The sequence below is a fragment of the Phaseolus vulgaris genome, chromosome 9 (assembly GCF_051622355.1).
Source record: "Phaseolus vulgaris cultivar YP4 chromosome 9, ASM5162235v1, whole genome shotgun sequence".
NCBI lineage: Eukaryota > Viridiplantae > Streptophyta > Magnoliopsida > Fabales > Fabaceae > Phaseolus > Phaseolus vulgaris.
In genome coordinates this window covers 15,317,794-15,340,259 of record NC_143506.1, presented here as the reverse complement: position 1 = coordinate 15,340,259, position 22,466 = coordinate 15,317,794, and the positions used below count along the sequence as shown (strand labels likewise).

At 34.3% G+C, this 22,466-nt stretch overlaps 3 protein-coding genes across 8 annotated transcripts; all 3 read left to right on the top strand.

Moving 5' to 3' along the window:
* Positions 1–765: 765 nt before the first annotated feature.
* Positions 766–3,969, top strand: LOC137821327 (protein phosphatase). 6 transcript variants are annotated; one of them, XM_068625869.1, is made up of 4 exons: positions 766–1,011; positions 1,088–1,172; positions 1,254–1,335; positions 3,680–3,969. In XM_068625869.1, the coding sequence occupies exons 1-3, from the start codon at positions 926–928 to the stop codon at positions 1,332–1,334; spliced, it is 252 nt and encodes an 83-aa protein (XP_068481970.1). In that variant the 5' UTR covers positions 766–925; the 3' UTR covers position 1,335; positions 3,680–3,969. The 6 variants fall into 6 exon arrangements, with proteins under 6 accessions (XP_068481970.1, XP_068481973.1, XP_068481971.1 ...); XM_068625872.1 differs by having other exon boundaries at positions 3,669–3,969; XM_068625870.1 differs by having other exon boundaries at positions 2,798–3,969.
* Positions 3,970–11,602: 7,633 nt separating this feature from the next.
* LOC137821295 (U-box domain-containing protein 52) lies at positions 11,603–16,147 on the top strand. The gene is made up of 8 exons (XM_068625811.2): positions 11,603–11,879; positions 12,028–12,110; positions 12,208–12,329; positions 12,468–12,677; positions 12,815–13,061; positions 13,210–13,311; positions 13,581–14,009; positions 14,556–16,147. Exons 1-8 carry the CDS (start codon positions 11,720–11,722, stop codon positions 15,357–15,359), a joined length of 2,157 nt encoding a protein of 718 aa, XP_068481912.1. The 5' UTR covers positions 11,603–11,719; the 3' UTR covers positions 15,360–16,147.
* A 112-nt stretch (positions 16,148–16,259) lies between these two features.
* LOC150025187 (uncharacterized) lies at positions 16,260–17,156 on the top strand. The gene has a single exon (XM_090295598.1). It carries the CDS (start codon positions 16,335–16,337, stop codon positions 16,947–16,949), a length of 615 nt encoding a protein of 204 aa, XP_090151724.1. The 5' UTR covers positions 16,260–16,334; the 3' UTR covers positions 16,950–17,156.
* Positions 17,157–22,466: the final 5,310 nt, after the last annotated feature.

Genomic DNA, 22,466 nt, shown 5'->3' with positions numbered 1-22,466 from the left:
GAAGTTAAAAAATTAAAATCTAAATTCCATATTCGTCATAATCATTAGTTATGGTAGAAACAATAAGATTATTAATTTGTTTAATTTAGTATCACGATAGTTTTTTAATTTTATCATTGGTGAATAGGACCGTATTAATTTGTTTTAAAAAATTGTGAAACTAAATTAAAAATATTTAAAATTACGGTGAAATTGAAAGATTATCGTAACGGTAAAAAAACCATAAGCATAGTATTAAAATCACTTTCAATTATAATATTTTTTCTAAATATAAATCACATAATGTCTAACTTTAATGTAACCTCTTTATTCATTTTTTTAATATCTCTTACATCAAACAAAGACACCAAATTTAAAATTTGTGTGCATTTTATAACTTTTTAATTGTAATATTGAGTAGTGAATTACTTTTTTTTAACTTAAGAAAATATGATAAATATATGGTGTGACCAATAATAACAAAGACCATCATAATTATAATAATGATGTAATTAACGGTAAAGAATAGTTATATAATAATCAAGACAATTTAACATGTGATAATTAAAATCTTTTAAATATTTGATTTTTTGTTAAATGAATATTTTAACATTTCGATAATTATATAATATTTATTAAGTATTTCAATATAAGTATTCAATTTTAATTTTATTATTAATTGTTAATACGAATGAGGTTATTCACATACAATTTGTGTTCTTTCTGTATGGACATTATTGTTAATATATTAAATATAGTTTTTAAAGAATTAAAAAAAAAAAGGTTGTAGAAGGTTTTGGACTTGAGACGTGAAAAGTAAATGAGTGTGACACTATAGAGCACGAATCGATGTGGAACCTTCGTTGAATCTGAAAGCTTCGTTGAGTCTGAAAGCTTCGTTGTTTGTTAGACGAACAGGGTTTGCAGCCATTGGTACTCTCATGAGATGAGAGAGAAGAAAGCCTCCAAATCTATATCTTCCACCTCTGCTTGTGCCCCACTTCGTGACGCATACCACAATTGCTTCAACAGGTTTCATTCCTAGACTTTCTTTTCCCCAATTCGTTTCTTCCTCTGGTTTCCCTAAACCCTAATTACATTCTCCTAGGTGGTACGCCGAGAAATTCATGAAGGGTCACTGGGACAAACAAGAATGCGTTTCTGAGTGGCAAAAATACCGGGCGTGCCTTTCTGTAGGTCTTCACTTTGTTGCATATTTACACGCTTTTGATCTATGCAACTTTTCGTGAAAATTTAACCATAACTTTTGGCAGCAACATTTGGAAGATAAGCATCTGATTCGTTTCTTGCAAGCTGAAGGCATAGTTCAAGACAGTGGTGTTACTTCTCAGTAAGGTGATTCAGACATCAATTGTATAACTTCGTTGCCTAGCTTTTAATTGTGTTGCTATGCGTTTTTAAAAACATTCTATTATGTACAATTTATATGCTGTTTAAGTAATAGAAACTATGGCTGTACGCAATAGGTTTAAGAACGGACCAAAGCAATGGCCATCACATTCTTCAGTAGGATACCAAGTTACTTTCTTGCCCTCATTGTAGAATGGCCTTCAGTTCATCTCTTACTGGTTACAAGTTTCTTGACCTCGAACTCATTAATTTAGTCAGAAAAATACACTCTCCTATGTGGTTGGGGTCTCACTTTATCTTATCATGCGCATAACTTCATGTCTATGATGTTAAATCACAGAGAAAAAGGGGGAAATGCGATTAGGGGCAAGCGAAGACTTCTTCCAAAGAAAAGGAACCAAAAACAATAAACCAGGAAAACTCAGCTACATGGCAAAGTCAGACATGGCAACTCCTTGAAACAGCCATGGAGCATTGTGCTTCTACTAATTGCAATTATTGAGTTGAATAGACTGCATACCGCCCCAAATTTTTGCCTCCTCGTTTGTGCCACAAATTCCTTCCAAAATGTTGTGGTTTATAATACAAGTGCGGGTTGAAAACTGTTTTCTTTCGTATCACCATTGTCTATAATTAAACGGTTTATTGAAGACAAGAAACCTGCCTTTCTTAAGTAGCATAAATTAGCAAACATGACTTTTAAAAAAAAACTTAGAGCTGTTTAAGAAATGTTTTAGAATAGAAAAGGAACGGGGAAGGGGAAATTGGAGTGAGAAAAGAGTTTGGAACTCTTTGTTGGGAGCATTTAGTAGGACCCAATGCAAATAGGGTTGCCGTTGGGCTAAGTGAAGGAATAGAGTCAATTTTCATATTTTCTCTACATCTCTATTGTCATAGACATTCAAACAGGAGATTTAATTCTTCATTACATACTCATCCAAAGTTTCAAACAGTAGGATTGAATAAGAAATATATAGCTACTCATCAAAGCAATTGTCACTCAACCCATCATCGTTAACCCAACATCTTCTGTCAACCTGTCATTAATGTCAGGCTTTATGAAGTGAATCTGTTGTGAGCAGTTCATCGAAAACTCCTGTTCTTTTTTAACTAACATTCTGTTTGTGTTCTGTTTTTTCAATTAAATCTTTAATGTTGTGTTTTTAATTTTGAACTTCTTCTATTCTGTTCTTATATTATGTCTTGTAATTTTTGAATTATTGGTTCTTGGTTTTTTGGTTGCCTCAAACTTATTTTTAGTTATCCCCATTCCAGAACTGTTGGTTCTTATTAGATTAAATAGTGTTTGGATACTGTGATGCGTTTTTAATTTTTCTTTGTATTTTGTAAACTTTCTTATAGCTAAAAGTCTTCTGGCACAACGGTACAATAGTTTCTTTATTTTTGTATTAGGTAAATTGCTATCAGCTGAGTTTACACTTTACAGGCACTTCACAAGTTTCAGGTAGATTCTGGAGTTTGACAATCTAGACAATGAGTCATGGGACGCACAGCCCTAGAAGATATTAGGCAGTCTTTCAACTGCATTCTGGATCTCTGAAGTAACACAGTTGTTCGGGGTGGGGGGTATTGAGCTGTCTTGGAAAGTTCATGTGACTTCACCCAAGTATTTTGAAGAAATGACTTTTAAGCGAGTTTAATTGATCTCCTTGCATACAGTTGTAAAAACACAATGATTTCATGAGTTAATTCCCAAGTTTCGTGAACACCACAACAGCTGTGTCCTAGCATGAACAAATATATAACAGCTATATCTCATGCTCCTAGTTTGAATGAATCCCTCACTGTTTTCTGCATCGAACCTAGTGGTCAAGCCATTTTAGTTCATGGTGAATGAACCCATCATATCTTATTGTCCCAGGGTGAACAGGGTGAATCAAGCATCAATGAGTTATACCTAGCATCCACCATTATATAAGTAATTCTGAAGCTTCGGGACGAATTAGGTTATTCTGTTAATGTTCCTTGCTATTAACTCATGTCGTAGTTTGTGAATTATCCATTCAATTTGAATTTGTTATCTGCTGTTTGCATTTTGACATAGATATCAACAACACATCTTGTGATCTGTAAACTATTGGTTCATGGTTTCTTTGTACTCTCAGAGCTATTCCCACTACCTAGAATTCTGAAGCTGGTAGTATTAGATTATTTTTGTATTATTACCGTATTAAGTAATTATTTACAACTTTTTTATGCTCTACTAATTTATGTAAACTCTCGAGTTCGAGAACCTTGATAAAAACATCTTTCTTGTCATATTCCCCTACGGTAGGTTGGGCCTTATGAGTTTGTAGTTTTGGTGCAGGTAACTGACTACCATTGAAGAAAGCTTATTCATGTGACGATCACTGTTGATGTGGTATTGTGTTCCGCTACCTGTGCGTTGTGTCTTTGTTTGAATAGAGCAAGCTTTGTATTTCCGTAAGAATTCTTGGTGGTTTATAGCCATGGTCTGTTGCAACGGGATGAGACGGAATTAGCCAAGAACCTCACATTCTTTGTAAAAGTTAAATTCTTCGATGAATTTGTCGACTTGACCAATATAGATTGCATGATTTTAGGACAGTGAAACCAATATGGGAAATTAAATAACAATCCCGGGCTGAATTTCTTCACTCACCCTCACTTAAGAGCTGATATACACGGCAATCCATTTTAACATAAATAAAAACTAGAAAACTAATTTGAACTGTTTTTTGTTTTCACTCTTTGCAATGTATAATGTTGCTGGAAGATAACTTTTTTAGCCTTTCATTATAGTTATTTACATTTAAACATGAAATCATATTTTAAATGAACATTTTATAACTTTATGCAAAATTATATCTTCATCTTTTTTTTAAAGCCTCAAACTTGACAGTAATAGTTAAAAATTAATTGGCGATGATATCAAGAGCCATAGAAATTAGTTTAGTTAAGAGTATCAGATTCATGCTAAATTATTATTATTTTTCAAATAATTCCTAGTATTAATGAGATGTATTTCTATTTTTAAAACATCTGTATTAGTTTTTATTCTTTTAATTTTATTTGTAATTAATATTTTTATTTTTATTTTTATTACTTCCATTTTGATTAGCTTTGCATTGACATTGCATGTGAAGGATCCAAGTAAGGTTCCGAAAATGTTGTAAAAAATAAAACCAGGCTTTTAGAAAAACTTCCGACGTTAATGTATTTAATTTACTCTTTATTGAATGAACTTAGAAAAAAGTCATGATTAAGACTATTTACTTTTGAGAAAAATAATTAATATAAGAAACAATCAGATTGATTGTTATTGAAAAGGCTTGAATTTTTAGTGATGATGAGGGTATAATACCATAGATGGATTACAATAAGTATTAACCCATAGATCATTGTAGAAGAAATGGTTTGAGCAAAGGCAATTGTATCTTCCTATGGAAGTTGTGTGTGAAGGATATAGGAAGTACTGGAGTAAGATGTTCCAAGTTGGCGGTGAGAGTGAAAGCGACTCCATCCATTTAATTGACAAACAGTGTGTTGGGGTTGAGTGTGTTATGTGTGCGAAAGTGACTTGTTTCACATCAATTTGATTAATAGCTCTGCCTGTGTGCAACAGACATCTCACATCACAAAGTTGTGCCCTTCAATTCATTAACCCTTCTGTTAAGTTTTCAAAACAATGTGGTCCAATCAAACCTTGCAATTCCCTTTTTTGTTTTGTTTTCTGTGACTATTTTCCCTTACCATCTCAATCCCAAGTGTGAACGCAAAGAAACAACTAATTTCCATCCCTATACTATAATAATACCACCTTCGCCCTGCCCCAAACACTTTCCTCACCACAAAAATATATAAAACCCTTAAATTCGTGTCAGCTATCGATTAAATATGCAAAGCCAACGTGTATGCCATGCACTCCTTTTCTTCACACACTTTCCTCCATCCATGCCTTCTATTCATAATTAACCACCCCGCACCAATGGTTGACTCTTAACCCAAATTCTTTGCCAAAGGGCTGTGTTGGGGAAGATATTAGAGTAACTGGTTAAGAACATTATTAGGTGCTAATCATGATTCTTGTTCGTTTTTAAACGGTATATGATGTGGTGTCATTAATTTACTTTTTATGAAATAAAAAGACAAATAAAAATTAGTCAAGACTGTAACTGGTGAATCTACAAAGTCTACATTACCGGTTGAAGCAGAGGACATTGCTACATAGTCATCAACGTAGTTCAACAATATTTATGTATATCATGTACAAAAGTTTGATTCAGTCATTTGTAGTCCAGGAATTTTAACCAATAAATAATACTTTGCCTAAACTAATGAAAGAATAAGTATAACAAACAAATACACAAGCGTATATATGGATTCAGGGATAGAGAACATCATGGAAGTATTAGCTACCATCACTTGGAACAAGCAAGAACTGTTCTGTTTCTGTAATGGGTCTTTTCTTACAACCTAGGATCTAATTTCTGTGGTTACAGCATGTAAAAAACTGAGTTACTCAGAATGGTTCTGATTTTAGCATAGGCCTTGAACACACTCTATGTTTTGCTTGGGGAAAGGAGTAGTTGATAGGTTGTGAAAAGAGATCATTTTTGTATCCTCCAGAAACTAATGTAAGAGGTGCATTCGTTCTGTTTTCAAGCAAAGGGATGCTATAATATAACATGAGAATATTCTGATTTGATTATATCGCTAAATTACAGAAGAGAACCAACTATTACAATTGATGAAATATTTGTGGGAGGGGCGAATATACCTTTTAGTTACAAAGCCCCTTCAACAAACAAAGATGAATCCCTTGATTATCATTGTCTAAATTTCAAGAAACAACCAAAAGAATTAATTATACATACATAATGTCATCCTTCAGTTTTCAATTCCAAATTCTAATCAAATAAAAGAAGTGCCAGCTCCATGGTGCAAAAGGTTATGCGCAATTGCATCCCTGGCCTTCAAGGAGCTAACAGATCTCAAGGCAACCTCGGGCTCCACCACCACATCATCATCAACATCATCATAATCATCATCCTCATCAACCTTCAACAACTCAGGATCCATTTCCTCGTTCTTCAACTCACATATATTATGCAAAACACAACAAGCCCCGAGCACAAGAGGCAAATCTTGCAGCTTCACCTCAGTCCTCTTTCGCAAGCACCCCCACCTTCCTTTCAACCTCCCAAATGCATCCTTAGCAACCCTCCGAACCTCCCCAATCTTCTCATTGAAAGCATGCTGAGTCCAAGTGAGATTCTGCTTCATATAAGGCACCAAAATCCAATCCAACAAAGGGTACCCGGAACCCCCAACAATCCAAACCCCACTAAGATTAAGGCCCCCATTGTTAGCCCTTTGAAAAAGTGCCGATTTTTCCAACACCTGATCATTACCCATTGAACCAGGCCACCCGATGCACACATCAGTGAAAACCCCTCTATGGTCAACAACACCCTGAACAGTCACAGAATATGAAGTCTTGTGGTTCCTCTCAGTGTGCTTCTTGTTGAAGTAAGCAGAGACACTCATCTTAGGAGCTATGATGGGAACATGAGAAGTGAACATGGATCCCACAATGTTGGGGATCCCAGAAATGTTCTCAAACTCACCCTTGACGTCCCTTAAGGTAACAGCATTGGGCCATTGCAAGTACTTTGGCATAAGCACTCTCTTTATGGCAGTGCAAACCTCAAGAATCAGTTTGTGGCAAGTGGATATCCCCAAACCGAACCTTTTCGAAACCACGCTCAGAGGGTCGCCGGTGGCCAACCGCCACAAACAAACCGCCACCCTTTGCTTCACCGGAATGGCGTTGCGCAGCGTCGTGTCTTCCTTGGCAATCACCGAATTCAGCTCCTCGCAAATCGCTTCGAAAGTCACCCTTCCCATTCTGAACGCTTTCCGGAACTCTTCTTCCGGAAATTCGGCTTTGTTACACACCTCCCACCACGCCCCCGAACGCTCCTTCACCCAAACTCGCCGGTGACTCACCGAGTCACCGCCGGCGACTTTCTTTCTCTTTTTGGGGTTGGACTCTTCCACCTCGCTGTAGTAACCATCGATCATCCCCTTCTTTTTCTCGTGTTCTTCTTTGTCTTCTTCGTTTTTCTCTTTTGCATCCACCAACAGGAGTGTTGTGAGGATGCCCTTCAGTTCTCTCTTCTTCTTCGTCTTATGGGTTGACCCCTCATCCTTCTTCTTACGGCGTTTTGTCGTGGGTTTGTTCATTTCGCCGAACGAATTCACGTTTCACGGGTCTGAGAGTTGTTGCGGATTTTGTGCAGATAATAATGAACAGTGTTGTTGCTTTTGCTCCATGTACACACGTACGATACAATGAAGCTGCTTTTTTTGCCACTCTTTCTCTTTCCGACCATGCGTTTTTAACGTGGGATAAACCTCAGTGTGAACGGGTATTTGAAAACTTTCATAAATCACTGTCATCCCAATTTAATATATGTACTATGTGCCGCTGATTCAATCTTCTCAATTATCTCTTCATTATTTAAATAACACCAACCTTAATTAGTGTGTTTAGGATGCAAGAAAATAACATTTAAATATGTGTTCCACTTAAGTTACAGTGGTTTATGTGTTCACACTCACTTTAATAGTCTCATCCTCTTTACTTTATTTTCAGTTTTAATTTAACACCTATCATTAGGAAAAAAATTATTTTACCTCGAAATTTGTTTAAGGTACTGATAGAAAATTGATGGATTTTGTGTGTGTAATGGGGAATTAATTAGTCTTTGGGAGCGACAAGGATGGAGGAGAAGTGTGAACACGATTTAGGATAGGGCCATTTTTTTTTATATTGGATTGGCACTTGTTATTTGGCTTTGGTGGGGTTAGGTAAAGGGTGCTTAAGGTAATTTAGAAAAGAGGAAAAACATATCTTTGTATATATAACTTTTTAATATTAATTTTGGTTTTATTAAATTTTATAATAGTAGGATATTTGTCTTAATTACAATGAAAAATTAGGTTTAAAGTTATTCATATTTTTCGTGAAAGGAATACTTGTGCTGATAAATTTACTAATTTAAGATTTATTCATAAAGTATCTTTTCATTAGTATAATAACCATCTAGTCTGTTTTTAGAATTCGATATGAATATATATAGTCTACCTATGTATCTTGTTTTTTTTAATATATGAATTTTGATCTAATTTTTCCATATTTTTATATTTTTTTTTTAATAATACTTTTTTTATATGATGTCAAATGATTGTTGTTATTTGAGTTTTTTTTAATGTCAAATTATTATTGTTATTTGAGGTCAAATTGTGTTTGAGATTTCAAAACATTAAGAATAGTTACAGATGTAAAAATTATGTTTTGCATTGTATAGGTAGGATAATTTGTATTTTTATAAAAAAATATGTTTTGCTTTGTATAGGTAGGATAATTTGTATTTTTATAACGCAAATATAACACTTAGTATTGGTATTGTGATATGGTATTATTAATCAAACCCTAAACATTCTTAAAATGTTGTATTTTAATTTATTCTATTATTTTCTGATAAAAAAAGTTAGTGTGAAAAAACTAAATAATGTTTAATAAGTATATAATATTCAATATATTTAGTTTAAATATTCCTACTTAATATTTCTTGGGTTCTTATTAATCAAACTTAATTCTCTACTTTAGTTATGTTTGGTAGGCATGAAATGTTTGAAAAATGAAAGAAAAGGGAATTGATCATTTTAGTTTTTTAATTTGGTTTCAAAGTTGAAATAAGAATGAGATTCATTGATAAAATGTGCGAAAAGAAAGAGAAACCTGCACGATTTTTCTATACCACCTTTACTTTGTCTGATCACTAGATTCAGATGTATTATACAATAACATAACCAATTATATTATTTATAATATAATTTAATCTTTATTTTATAATTCAGTGTATAAATAAATTCAAATATTTTGTATTGATTGTATCCTTTGAATGGGTATCAATTATATATCTTTTGTTTATTATGGATGTGTATTTATATGATCAATTATGGATTGTTATTATAACTTATTAGTTAATAACTAATAAATTAGTCATACCAGATAATATGACAATTTTCCATAAAATGTTTTTTTTTTCAACTAAACCTTATAATTTTATTTTCATTCCCTTTTTTTATCCAAACAACTTTTTATTTTCACTCTTCTCACCTCTTTTTTTCTCCTTTTTCTTCTATCCACTTCCTCTACTGGTTTTTTATGTATATTTTTTCAAAACTACCTTTTTTATTCATACTCATTTTATATTGAGGGGTAAAAATAGTATATACAATGAAAATTATGGTTTTATTTCTTATTAAAAGGAATAAACATCATTTGTAAGTGGAAGTAAATATAGTTGGCCTATATCTTGGGCTAAACTTTAGAATGTACATCATTGTGTGTAATTTTACAGAATTTAGGAAGTAATTATATAACTTACTCATTTTAAATTTAATTAGACTTGATTTCATTTACTAATGTTAAGATCTAAAATTTTGTTGTTGGTATGAAGTCAAGACCAATTGGATTGCGCTGATTAGACATCATGTTTAGTGAGTTGGCTTAATCATTGTACACCGTTGAAGCGCAGATGAATATTGTTTCGTGGCTTCAAGTGAAAGATTGTTAGATATTAAGTCAGGACCAATTGAGTTTGGCTGACTAGACATCATGTCTAGTGGGTGAGCTTAATCATTGTGTCCCTTTTATAATATATATTTAAAGAGATCATTGTATTTGTAATTGGTGTACAACACGACAGAATGAAAACTTAATAGTTATCCGTGTGGATGTAGGTTACAGTTGGCGACTGAATCACGTTAAATCTTATGTTTTTTATTTTCTGCAGTTGATTCTTCCGCCTAAGTTTTTTCCTATCATTTGCAAATTATTTGTTTCTTCTTGGAGCCTTGCGTCTGTTAAGGCATTGCATGAGATAGTTGAATAGTTTGGAGCATGCATGCACGTTCAGACATGCTAATTCAACAATTAACACTACTTTTGACTATTTCTCTACCCATGAAGAGGGCAAGAAGCAACCCATTCAGAAAATCAAACACAAAGGCCGAAAAAAGAAGAAGGAACATTTTAACCAATTTTTATTTTTAAAACTTTAATTAGGTTTTCTTGACCCTACTGTGTTTCACACATCTCCATAAATATTTCTAAGAAAAAAAAATTAAATTAAGTTATTTTTTATGTAAAAGAAAAATATTGAATCAATAGTGAATTTTTCCATTATTTCATTTTTTTTTGTATATTTTCATCTCTGAAAAGTGTTTATAATATAAAGAAAACTTTCCAAATATATATATATATATATATATATATTATTGGAAAAGAAATCATGAAATAAAAAGATAAATGATTGTTTATGTAACAAGAAAAACATACTCTATCACCGTTCTTCTATCTCTTACAAAACTAACAATTTTACAGAAATTGACGATTGTGCTGTGATTATAAAACTAAGTAATCATTATACCGAAAAGCATCTTTGTCACAAAAAAATATAATTAAAAATATATGGTATTGCTTTATAATGCTAAATCTTCTAAACCCATAAAAAAGAAAAAGCAAAATCTGGCTATCCTGGTCAACAATAATAATGCAATTGAATTCGGAACAAGGTTGCCCCCACTTCCAGCAGCTCCGGTGTCTCGCACATTGTATTCAACCAACACAGTTTTAAATTAGGAATTTAAGTATCACTATGAAAAGTTCCACACTGAGTAAAAATAAGAAAATTAAGTAATATATATATATAAAAATTACTTAGTTTTATATGAATTTCCTATTTATACTAAAACATAATATATTATAAAGTGAATTTTAGGTTAAGTAAATTTCATAAAACTGATTTATGGCTCAACACCTTCTTTATGCTGAGAGTGACGGTTTGTATGTGGGACAACATAACATAATATGAGTGGTCCAATAACGGTTGACACGATAAATCCAACACTTGTTAGGATAAACTTTAAATGAATTTTATACTGTATTATATTATATTATGAAGTGTACTTACGTACTCTAGTATTTTAATTAATTACATTTTTATCACACATAAAAGAAAGAAAAAAAATGATTTATCACTTATTTTTTTTAACTGAATTTAATGCATGAATTTATCTTATTAATAACATATAATAGATTAATATAAATATTGATTGGAGTTGGTGAAGGGTTGGTCAAAGCGATGCCAAAATTAAAGAAAAAAACGAACGGTTGAGGAGGAGTTAGGTTAGTTGGGGTTTGATGTTCAGAGGAGGGAGGGGTTTCATTCTCCTCATTCCTTCCTCAACGTCTACAGCTTCTTCGTTTGGTGGACCAATCCGGTGGCGGCACCCTCCTTAACCTGCAATCATGTCTCTTCAACACCCAGGTGCCGCCCCACCGCAGAACGTCACAATGGTGGCCGTTGACAAAGACAAGAACAGTGCCCACGCTTTCCGTTGGGCCGTTAATCATCTTGACAACCCCGTCATCATTGCCGTCCATGTCAAGCACAAAAACTTTTCTCATCGTAGCTACCCTCTTATTCACGCACATCATATCATATATACACTATATCTGTGCTCATATAACATGTATTATAATCATTGGAATTGACCTAAGATAGTTTGTGGTTTCTATATCTTTTATTGATGTTGCGTGTGCATGCATGCATGCAGATGTCACCAATGTGTTTCCACCAGACGAAGAGGATGTAGTCAATATTTTCAATTCCTTACGTGGAATGTGCACCCGCAAAGCTGTATGCATTAATGTCAATGAGATTTTCTGTTATGTACATATAAATAATATTCTACTTGAAACTTGCACTCACTGTAGTACTCATTTGGTGCATTCAGGTCACCATGAAAGAAGCCGTAGTCGATGATGCCGATGTTGTGAGAGGACTTCTAGAGTTTGCAAACAGGAATCTCATACATAGCATCGTTGTTGGTGCATCCGCCAAAAACCCTTTGTCAAGGTTTCGTTAATTTTCTACTTTGTTCCTATATATATGGTTATTCCCTTTGCATATATATATATATATATATATATATATATATATATATATATAATTTGTCTATCGAATTAATGTGTTTCACAACGCTGTGGCATGCAGTCTCAAAAAATTTAAAGCCTATCAGTATCAGGATATACCAACAACCATGATCAAATCAGCTCCAGATTACTGCTCTGTGTACATAATTTCGAAATTGAAGCTTGTGTCTGCTCGATCAGCGGCACGGTCATTGGCAAAAGGTTTTACCACATCGAAACAAGTTCCTGTGCCGGCAAGTCCACCTAGTGAACCAGAAGGTGGATCGTTAAGGTGCCAAGAATGGAAGTTATTTAGCTAGCAACTTGATATCTATATTATATATGTGTTTTGGGAAGATGGTCATCAGTTAAAGTTGGTGCAATTAGTTGCTTTTACTTAATAGTTTTGGTTTGGTTACATGCAAATAGGGGACAACCACCTAGAAGTAGGAGTCCTTACGAAGGAGCAGCAGAACCAATGCGAATAATACCGGCAAGAGAAAGACCGAAGAGTGCGGGCAGTAGTATGTCAATAGAGAACATTGATTTACCCACTCGTCCACGATATTGGTCAATGGATGAAAGTGAAATTTTAGGGCTTGGGGCAATGGATTTATCAAGACTTGATTCTGGTATATCAGATTCCATTGGGATGTCATCATCTCCTCAACCCTCAGTAAGTGTAAAAGAAAAGGTTATTGCATGTGAACAAGTTCGATTTGAATTGAACTGACTTTGTTGTGGATCGAGAACCATTCTTTGTTCGAACAAAGATGGTTAGATTAAGAATCTAACAGTCGAATATTTAATTTACTTCATCACAGAAAGAAATTGAAGCCGAGATGAAAAGATTGAGGCTTGAACTGAAGCAAACTATGGACATGTACAACTCAGCTTGCAAGCAAGCAATCTCAGCCAAAAACCAGGTCATGTTTAATTATGCAATATATACACAGGAAAATGTGATGGGAGCAAGTACACCCTTTAAACTTTTTAAAAAATACCACTTGAGGGATTTTCTACTTTGTGACAAACACATTCACTAATAAGAATAGGTTTCATCCTTAACCATGATGCTTCATATATATATGGTCAGAAGAAGTCAGTGTTGAAGGTTGTTCTGGTTTTAACTCTTTATGGTTGTATATCAAAAGAAAAATTAGGAAATGACTCTTGATGATTGGTTAACTAACAGGCGGAACAGATTCGTCAATGGAAACTGGAAGAGGATCGCAAGGTTGAGGAAGTTAGATTGTCTCAAGAGGCAGCTCTTGCAATTGCAGAAAAGGAGAAGGCTAGAGCCAAAGCTGCAATGGAAGCAGCTGAGGAGGCTAGGAGGAGGGCTGAACAGGAAGCACAGAGAAGAAAGAATGCAGAGATGAAGGCCAGGGCGGAGGCAGAAGAGAAAGAACGAGCATTATCTACGTTGGCTCAAAACGATATCCGGTATAGAAAATACACCATAGAGGAGATTGAAATAGCCACAGGAAAGTTCTCTTCGTCAAACAAAATTGGTGAAGGTGGATATGGACCTGTGTTTAAAGGCCACCTTGATCACACTCCGGTCGCAATCAAAATTTTAAGGCCTGATGCCTCTCAGGGCATGAAGCAGTTCAACCAAGAGGTAATGACGCTATTTTTCACTCCTATATATAAAAATATGACTCTTAAAAATGATGTTGAATCTACATGCACCATAATATGGCTAGTAAGAACTTTTGCATAATTCTAATGCCAATTCTCTATTCAATTTCGACAGGTGCTAATCATTGTCCTTAATCTTTGTGAACTTGCAATAGATAGTAGAGTAAGAAAGGAAAGTTTTAACAGAAAATAAAAGTTATCATGACATGATTGATAGATAGCCTTCATCTCTTAAGTATGTGATTGGATTAAGAATCTTCTAAAAAAATATATATATTAGAAGAAGAGGTCAATCCCTAAACGAATTTCAATATTTCGTCTTTGGTCACCTGATAAAGAAGTACGAAAGCTAGTTTATAGTTATTTTCAGTTAGTTAGAAGCATTTAATAGTGTATTTCAGGAGGACCCATAAACTTTTCAATGCCTTCCATCACTTTGTTATCAAGACACTATCAATGTAATGCAAGAATATGATTATGCAACTATAAAATTATATACTTTTTTCCTTCTTAATTACATTCACAGATTGAGGTACTAAGCTGCATTAGACATCCGCATATGGTGCTCCTGCTTGGTGCATGTCCTGATCATGGATGCTTAGTGTATGAATACCTGGATAATGGTAGCTTAGAAGACAGATTGTTCCGGAAAAATAACAGCAGACCAATTTCATGGAAGAAACGGTTCGAAATATCAGCTGAGATTGCAACTGCACTCCTTTTCCTTCACCAAAACAAACCAGAACCTATCGTGCACCGAGACCTCAAACCATCCAACATTCTCGTGGACAGAAATTACGTGAGTAAAATCGGTGATGTTGGTCTTGCACGTTTAGTCCCTGCTTCTGTAGCTGATACAATGACTCAGTATCACATGACTTCGGCTGCTGGAACCTTTTGTTACATTGATCCTGAGTATCAACAAACGGGAATGCTAACACCAAAGTCAGATATATATTCTCTGGGGATAATGCTACTTCAGATAATCACAGCCAAGCCTCCCATGGGCCTTGCTCACCAAGTTAGGAAGGCAGTTGAAAAGGGCAGGCTTGAAGAAGTGCTCGACCCTGTGATCACAGATTGGCCAATGGAAGAGGCTCTATCATATGCCAAATTAGCATTGAAGTGTGTCCAACTCAGCAAGAAGGACAGACCAAATCTTGCAACGGAGTTGTTGCCTGAGCTTAACAGGTTAAGCAATCTTGAATTGCCTCCACAGAATGATCGATTTTCTTACAGTAGTGCTGATACGATCTATAGCTGTAATTCACATCCTCCCACACCTCCGCGAAGTCAATACTCTGATTCAGAGACGTCCTACAGGATCTAGGTTCGAGCATTGACTTATATGTCATGTACAAAACAATCAAAATGTAATCCATACAATTCAAATTATTGAAGTATTTGAAACTGAAAGGAGCAAAACACAAGCCATCAATACTTAATTCCTAGAATATTTTCCAGTTGTAATTTTTTTGTATTTCTTAACAGTTGTAATTGTTGATATGGTTTCCACCAACTAGGAAGTAATATATAGGATGGTGTTGGGGAATTTAATGCTACCCCAAGAAAGGAACATTGCTGCTGTTAAAGGTTGACGGTGACAGACTAATAGCTCTAAGATTCAGAAAACGCTCAAATTATATACAAACTCTGTAAGTTGGCAAATGATCAATTCTTTTCAATTTCTTTCCACAAACAATTATGTACGCGAAGTTTGTTCATGCCTTGTCATAATGCCACGCTTTATAAGAATTTGCAAGAACTTTTAAGTAAAAAGGAAGCTCCGAATTTCTGCTTGCAAAGCAAAGTATATAATAAGATGGACACATAAAGTGAGATGGATTATGTTTGGAGACTGGTATAAGAAAAAGGTAGTGATTGCTAAAGAAGCATTGCTTCGGATTCCCTTACCATGAAAATGAAAAGGTGCAGAATTACATTTTCCAAAGTGTTAACTACAAAATGATATAATGAATTGCTTCACGATATCAAAGTATGAAATTAATTAAAATGGTACCTCCAAATGTTACAAGGATTGTCATGTAATAAACTAACGTTTTTAAGAAGTGATTATCATGTAATTATCTAAAGAAGGAGAATGCAATTGCTGAGGAGTAATTCATAATGGTAATAATAATAATAATATAATTGATATTTTAAGTAACCTGAACAAGTCTTTAGATGACATATAAAGGAAGCCATGAACAGAGATTCCCCAAAGCTCATTCTCATTACAGGAAGTAGCCACCTTTGTTAGTTCTGCAAGTCACCTAATTCTTCAAACTTTGCACATCACAAAAAAATGAGCACCACCACCACTACTACCTACCCTATCAACATACCTTCTGAGTTTCCCGGAGCTTCTCCCGCTTCAGTCCAAATGGGTTACATCAACTTCTCAGGGTTCATTACAAAAAGCCTGTTTTCATGGTTTAAGGCTTCCTTCATCGTGATTGCTTTGTTTGCCAGGGTGACATTGGAGGACAAAGTAGAAGATCCCTCAAGTGCCCTTTTCTGCATCAGCGACTGTTCCACATGTCCTGTAATATGTTCACCCCCTCCTCCAGCACTCATAACACCACATCCTACCTTCTCACCTTCACCTCCGCATTCTCCACCACCATCATCATCATCATCACTACCTTATAATTCTTATCTGTCACCGCCACCTCCTTCCAAGCCAAAACTAGCACCACCCCCACCGCTGTCACATTCTTCAGGGCCTCCTCCACCACCTTCTTTCAAGTCCTACACCACACCACCTTCAGGTTTGGAGCAGCCCCAACCTACGGTAGTCTCAGCGCCGCATGACTTTTCCTATCCATACTACTATTTCTACGCCTCCGCTGCTTCTTCTCCTTCTTTTCATGCACCCTTTCTTCTCTTGTTATTCTTCCTAGTATTCTATCGTTGGTAACCAGTTGTTTTGTACTATAATGTGGTTTGGTCTCTCCTACATGTACTTATGAAAGGCTCAAATGCGTTGTTTTTGTTTTCTTTTACATCGTATTTCTAATTTTGTGGCAAATAATTTGTGTTACAAATGATTTTGGTCTCTTCCTGCCACCCTTCTTCTATCCCTATTTCTCGTTCCTCCCGTGTTCGGTGTGTCTGCCGGACAAGTTAAAACCCTGTTCTAAAGCTTTTCAGTAAGTTCTTAATGTTTATTTCTTAACGAAACTAAGTGATTCTTACTATAATATACATTATCTTAACCAATTCATAAAAAAAGTACTATTAATATTTTAATTGCATTTTTATAAATTTTAATTTTAAGTATTAATATATATCATTATGTTATTATAGAAGTTGCTAAGTGGTTTCTTTTTCTCAAAAGAAAGTTAAAGTATAATTTCCCTATGTATATCACACATTTTTATTGAAGTTAATGTTGAGGGGCCAACTTAGGAAAATGTTACTTCTACCACCCATTTCTTAAACAAATCTTTCGTATCTTCTTCTAATAATAAAATATTATATTTAGACGATAATAATAAATATAAATAAAATCATATTGTAGGGTTATTATATAATTAGGGATGACAATGTGAGATAGGCCATACCAAAAAGTGTGGGGTGGACTCACTAATCTAGCCTGCTGACACACTCTGTCCCGTCACTCATAACCAGCAAGTTGGCGGCTCACTGATCCAAATAAATAAATAAATAAATCATACTTCATTCACATATTATTGTAGTGATCTTTATTTTATTTTATTTTTAAAAAAATTGAATGTAATGTACAAAAAAAGGAATGTTATTTTTTTAATAATTTAAAGGAGTTAGTATTAGGAGTGAGAGTGAATTTAGTTTTAAATAAAGTCTTATATTTAAAATTTGTTAATAAAAAAATAATATAAAGAAGACATTTCAATAGGATAGTTAAAAAAATAGTCATCTTCATTAAAATACTTTGTAACAAAACTTTGATAAGATACTTTTATACATTTACATATATATATAAGAAAAAATTAAATACAAAGCAAAACTTTAATTATTTTTAATTAAACCTTTAACAATCTCCATACTTAATATATATTTTTATCTTAATTGAATGGATTAAAATACAGCCCACAAACCCGGATTACCTCTTATGGAGGGTGAGCCAGTAAATTAAGTCTGGACTCCTTATATAGGACGAGCCAACTCAACTCATATTTTACAAATCAAACACATAACTGATCTATACGCACCAATCCGCAATATTGTCAACCCTAGGCTATGTATAACATAAAAGCTGTTAAAATACGATTTTGTGGACTGTAAGGAATGGGCTTACCATTCCCCAAATATTGTTTTTGGGCGGATGGATTAACAGTGGTTGGGCCACAATCGAGCACATGTAGTTTTGGGTTGTTTCTTCTTCAACTCCATAACTTTTCTTGGGCTGCTTCTTTCTGCACCTCCTTACCTTTTTGTGTCACCTCATAAATTTTTCTTATTCCAAAATACCCTTTTCAATATTCCGGATTACATAATCCGAAAGTCTTTTTCTAGATTCAGAATTAGCTTCCGGATTATGTAATCCAGAAGCTTTTTTTTCAGATATGTTATTAGCGGATTACATAATCCAGAAGTCTTTTCTAAATATGAAATTGACTTCCGGATTATGTAATCCAGAATTTATCCGGATTACATAATCCATAGGCTTATTATTTCAAATCTAAGGGGGTGAAAAAAAAGGATAAAATAGTATTTTCATATTTAGTATGGGGTGAGACAATAAGGTATGGGAGCTGTAGGAAGAAAGAGTCATTTTCTTGACACTCCATACTTTTGTTCTTAAATAATATATTTCAAAATTTATAATTTGCACCTCTCAAATTGTATAATACTTCTTAATTATACAATCTCGATTATAAAGTGAAGAACAAATTCAGAAAATACTTCTTGAATTTTATAATCCAAAGATATCTTTTAAATTTTATAATTGAAATATATTTCTTTAAAGAAATTCATTATAATTATAAAATCTGGATGAAAATATAATCCAGATTATTTTCCATATCATCCTTTCGAAATGAAAAACATAAGAATAAAAGATATATATTTATATTTTGAGAAGTTCGTGGTGTAACAGAAAACTATAGAGTTGCATAAAGTAACCGGCTTAATTTGTTTACTTTTGTTATCTTTCAAAGCTATTTTGGACTCATTGAATTACTTTTGTTTAGGCACAGATAAGAAAGGATAAAAATAATTTAAATTGAGAAAGTAAAGAACAAAGTGGACATCCACTGTAGTCAAAACTTATACGCAATTGTCAACAATGAGTTACAAGTTAAAAAGGAAAATTACAATAATGCAATTAAATGCTAATTAAATAGTTAATAGAAATCCAAAATAAATGGAGATTAATCTACTATTTGCAATTGAATGCAGAATGGAACTTACGAGTGGCTTCACAAGATGTGGAATGAAGCTATCCATGGAAGGGTGCGCCGTGTGAAAGGTAGGTTAAAGACCCAGAAAAGAAAGATAAAAATTGTACAACACACAAAAATTGTCCATAATAATAAGCTATGTACAGTCTTCAATTATCTAATTCAACTTAAATCCCTAGTTCTGTTGTAGGATTTTCGATAAAAATTGTTCTTACAAAAATATCGAGAACACTCGTACAAGTTGACAACACAAATTTTTTCAATTGATTTTTCAGTTTTGGGTTTTCAACTACTCTCCCGAGTGGGCTTTCGGCTACTCTCTTGATTGGACTTTCGACTACTCTCTTGGTTGGGCTTTCGGCTACTCTTCTAGTTGGGCTTTCAGCTTTTCTCTAGGTAGGACTTTCGGCTTCTCTCCAGGTTGGGTTTTCGGCTACTCTCCTCACGGATGACTGTGTGTACCTGCAAGGCGCTCCGATGCCAAAGTCAGAAACAATTTTACATTTATCAGATAAAATTCACTTTTGTTTACCTTTTGTCTTGATTATCTATTTATAGGGTTTTCTTATTGAGCTTATATCTTATTTGGACCTTTCTTTTTGCAGTACTTTATTATTTCAAACACACCCACTAATTTGGGCCCTGCTACAATAATTATATATGTATGTTTATTTTATTCTTTATATATATAGTTCTCGACATAACCTTTCGGTATATTCTTTCGGTTATACCTCTCGATCCTATCATATCAGTAAAAAAAATAATCATACTCATTAACAATTCCATTTCCCCCTTAATTTTTCGTAATTTCAAACTTAATTTTTTTCTCTATGAATCCAACGTTTAAATTAATTTTCAGCCTTGGTATATAAGGAGATAAAATGGAATCAGTCATTTTCCACACCAAAAAAATAGTTGAATAAAAGAAATAAGAAAATCAAACAAAAAAAATATGAATTATTCAATTAAACATTAAGGAGACATTTAGTGAAAATAATAAGAATACTACATAAATGTCAGCTTCACATTCAATCAAACTTGGTATGGAGAGCTGTTTGGGTTGCTATAATCTGGATCATTAGCAAACATATTATCTTACATGGCCATGGTGCAGAGTTTTTTAGCTGCAATTTTTGGCAGAACATGTGTAGAGTAACTACTGTTTGTGCTGGTTTTTGCCATTTTGTGCAGTGGTTTTGTGTAGAGTAACATGAAGGGTTAGAAAAGGAGTGAAACCAAAAGAAAACATGTTGCATCAATCTTCTTTGCTCTTGCAACTAGTGTGGGGACACCGATATCTGGGAGTAATGCCTTTCGGTTATGGTTTCTTCTATTTTTTTATTCAAAGTCTTCACGCTTGTGCTCTATTATGATTAATTCAAAATTGGATAAGTTTCTCACATGTTCTTCAGTTGATTCTAACCCTTTGAGTCCTTTAATGTGTTATTTTATTGTATCACTTTTGTATTAGGTAACAGGTAGTTTTGATGGAATATATATTGTACCGCCCTGGTGGTCGGGAGCGATGACGTGGCACCCCACTGCAGTATGGGCGTGTTGACAAGGCGCCAGGTTGGCAGAAGGGAAGGAAGTCGGGGGGCTCGCGTAGTCGCCAGTTGTCAAGCTGGCGTGTTCCGATCTCCAGCTTACCAGAGTCGGCGATCACCAGGTTGAAGATGAAGTCGCCAGATGTAGATTCAGACGACCTAGTTATTGGAGATCGCCAGAGCAAGCACATCGCCAAAGATGAAGGAGAAGCAGATTATGAAGGCGGTCGGCGAGACCACAGGGAAGGTGTATGAAGGCCCCTAACTCGCCAGTTCCAGTAGAGATCGCACTCCCAAGTTAGCTATGCACTGGGCAGTACCATGCATACGTAACTTAGCCAAAATGAGAGTAGAAGCAGCGCCAAGTCAGGGAGCCTCCAGATGATGGCACGTGTACAGTTGGATGCGAGCCACGTGTCCAAGTCTGTAACTGCCAGGAGAGAGAAAGCTACCAGGTATATAAGAGTTCTTAACAAACTTTCTGAGGTACGCACGTTCAGTTTATACACTTTACGCTTGCGAGTGATATAGCTGACTGTGAGAGAGGATTTGCACGGTTCTTGTTCTCTTAGTATTTGGTGATACCGTCACTGACTTGAGCGTTGGAGTGCGATCGGCCGCAGCGGCGCCGTACTGTTTCTTTGCAGGTTCTTGAGGTAGATCCCGAAGAGGAACGGAGGTGAGAAGCGGCGCGCACGTCGATCCTTTGACGAGGCAGTTTCCAGCGTTCCGGTCAACAGGCAGGATCATATATACATTTTTTTCTAATAATAAAAATAAGAATATTCGTTTTTGTTTCATTTCAAGTGAGACATATATATTTAGTTAAAATTCACCTTGATTAAAAAGTAAAAAACCATGTAAAACAAACACTTTATCACTAAATTTTAAGGTCAAAACATTTAATGATAAAAGCTTATTGAAATAAAAAAAAATTAAAACGATCAGAGCACTAAAAAAAATCCTAAAGAACAAAAAATTAGAAAAATTAAAATAAAACTAACCCTAATTATCTCGAAATTAATGGAAACTCTTGAATTAACTTCTAAAATATGATATTAAATACCAATACTATCCTTTGAATGAAAATCATGTTCTTCAATTTGTATCTTTCAAAAAAATTTGAGAAAGTTTGATTTTACATTCAACATAATTGGTGGTTTAGATAAACAAATCAAATCAAAATAAAAGATATAAAAGATGTAAATATTGATTGAGATTTCTTTAATATTAGTGTTTAAAAAAGTTCACTATGATGATGGGAACCCAATAATACTTTTGAGTGACTCATTCCTGACCTCGATACTCATGAGAACTAATCACAGAATTTGACGGATATTCAAGATCTAAATCATCAGAGTTAAATATGATTAGAAAAGGAAAGGGAATGACTTAAGTTATAAGAGTAAAAAAACGATTCATAAGGCACGAAACTAAGATTAAAAGCCAATTTGTTGACTAACTGTTTGTTCTAGGAAAGAGACACCTCTTTTAACTAGAACA

Bases quoted from the DNA above. Each gene is read 5' to 3' on its own strand.
- LOC137821327 (XM_068625869.1), top strand. From the start codon at position 926: ATGAGAGAGAAGAAAGCCTCCAAATCTATATCTTCCACCTCTGCTTGT. The intron at 1,012-1,087 runs GTTTCATTCCTA...ACATTCTCCTAG, and splicing joins TACCACAATTGCTTCAACAG to GTGGTACGCCGAGAAATTCA. The intron at 1,173-1,253 runs GTAGGTCTTCAC...AACTTTTGGCAG, and splicing joins AATACCGGGCGTGCCTTTCT to CAACATTTGGAAGATAAGCA.
- LOC137821295 (XM_068625811.2), top strand. From the start codon at position 11,720: ATGTCTCTTCAACACCCAGGTGCCGCCCCACCGCAGAACGTCACAATG. The intron at 12,678-12,814 runs GTGCCAAGAATG...ACATGCAAATAG, and splicing joins CCAGAAGGTGGATCGTTAAG to GGGACAACCACCTAGAAGTA. The intron at 14,010-14,555 runs GTAATGACGCTA...TTACATTCACAG, and splicing joins TGAAGCAGTTCAACCAAGAG to ATTGAGGTACTAAGCTGCAT.
- LOC150025187 (XM_090295598.1), top strand. From the start codon at position 16,335: ATGAGCACCACCACCACTACTACCTACCCTATCAACATACCTTCTGAG.